General features: G+C 45.3%; 1 protein-coding gene across 5 annotated transcripts in view; it reads right to left on the bottom strand.

The window, feature by feature from the left end:
• Window positions 1-989, bottom strand: part of DERL2 (derlin 2) — an 8,666-nt gene that overhangs the window by 7,411 nt on the left and 266 nt on the right. Inside the window, exons 2-3 of one of the 5 annotated variants that reach the window (XM_010847425.1) lie at window positions 874-989; window positions 111-173 (exon numbers count right to left, since the gene is read on the bottom strand). In XM_010847425.1, coding sequence (XP_010845727.1) covers window positions 111-173; window positions 874-984 — 174 coding nt within the window. In that variant the 5' untranslated portion in view covers window positions 985-989. Of the gene's footprint in view, window positions 1-110; window positions 177-873 lie in introns of all 5 variants that reach the window. The other 4 variants (XM_010847423.1, XM_010847424.1, XM_010847427.1 and 1 more) reach the window with 4 other exon arrangements.

The raw sequence follows: 989 nt of genomic DNA on the forward strand, positions 1-989 counted from the left end.
AAATATTCCCACTGAGTTGTTTGAGATAGTATATGGCAGGATTAGCTACTAAAAAGAAAAACAAGCTTAAAAACTGCAACATTAAATGGCAGTTGTGATGGACCACTTACTTGAAAGTGTTTAAAGATTAATTCAGGATTGAAGTACAACTGAAAAGGTGTGATCAGTTCCAACTGCTGAAATAGAAAAACAGCCTCTTCAAGCAAGTCAATCAAGAAACAAAGTATCATCATTTACTACAAAAGACTAGTAGTTCTGACAATTTCCCACTCTCAGTCACTTAGACTGAATTATTTAAGGTTTACTTCTTAAGCTGGAGGAAGGTTGGTAAAGAGTTCTCTAGAACTGGCACAATTCTTTGCGTTCCCCAATACCTAACACAAAATAAAAGCCTGTTGTTTCAATAGCTGAGGCTGATGAAGGTATGGCAGGCAGATGGTAATGTCTTAGATTCAGGGCAAGTAAGAGCAGCTGCTAGGATTACGCCCAATACATGGGCACCACCTAAAACAGCTGTGTGAAGCAACACAATTCACTCGAACCAAGAACCTGCCACTGTGAGGGCCCGGTACTTCCAGGCAACCTCTATAACAGACTTTATTTCAAGACTTTTCCCGCTCAACAACTTCCATCTTTCTATCTTCAACGTCTACGTTTCTCCACTAAGCGGACCTTCCTCCCAGTAGTCACAAGGATCATTTTGTGGATCTGAGAACACCCTCGGAGTTCTCAAACACGTTTCCTGGGTGGGCGGCTCCCGCAGCCCTGACTTGGTACAGGTCCTGCCTTTGTCTCAGAAACTGACCCGCAGTCCTGATCCTCCACCCCTTATGGAACGGCACCTCTTTTTCTGGATCACTGGATAGTACTTACGGGGCGATTCTGAACCCCAGAGTGAGCCCTGTACGCCTCCACCCACTCTTGAGACCAACCCCTCTGAGCTTCCCCGAGGCCCAAACCCCAGTTTCTCGAGGACCCGGGCATATCCA

The sequence above is a fragment of the Bison bison genome, unplaced genomic scaffold (assembly GCF_000754665.1).
Source record: "Bison bison bison isolate TAMUID 2011002044 unplaced genomic scaffold, Bison_UMD1.0 scf7180017864249, whole genome shotgun sequence".
Classification (NCBI taxonomy): domain Eukaryota; kingdom Metazoa; phylum Chordata; class Mammalia; order Artiodactyla; family Bovidae; genus Bison; species Bison bison.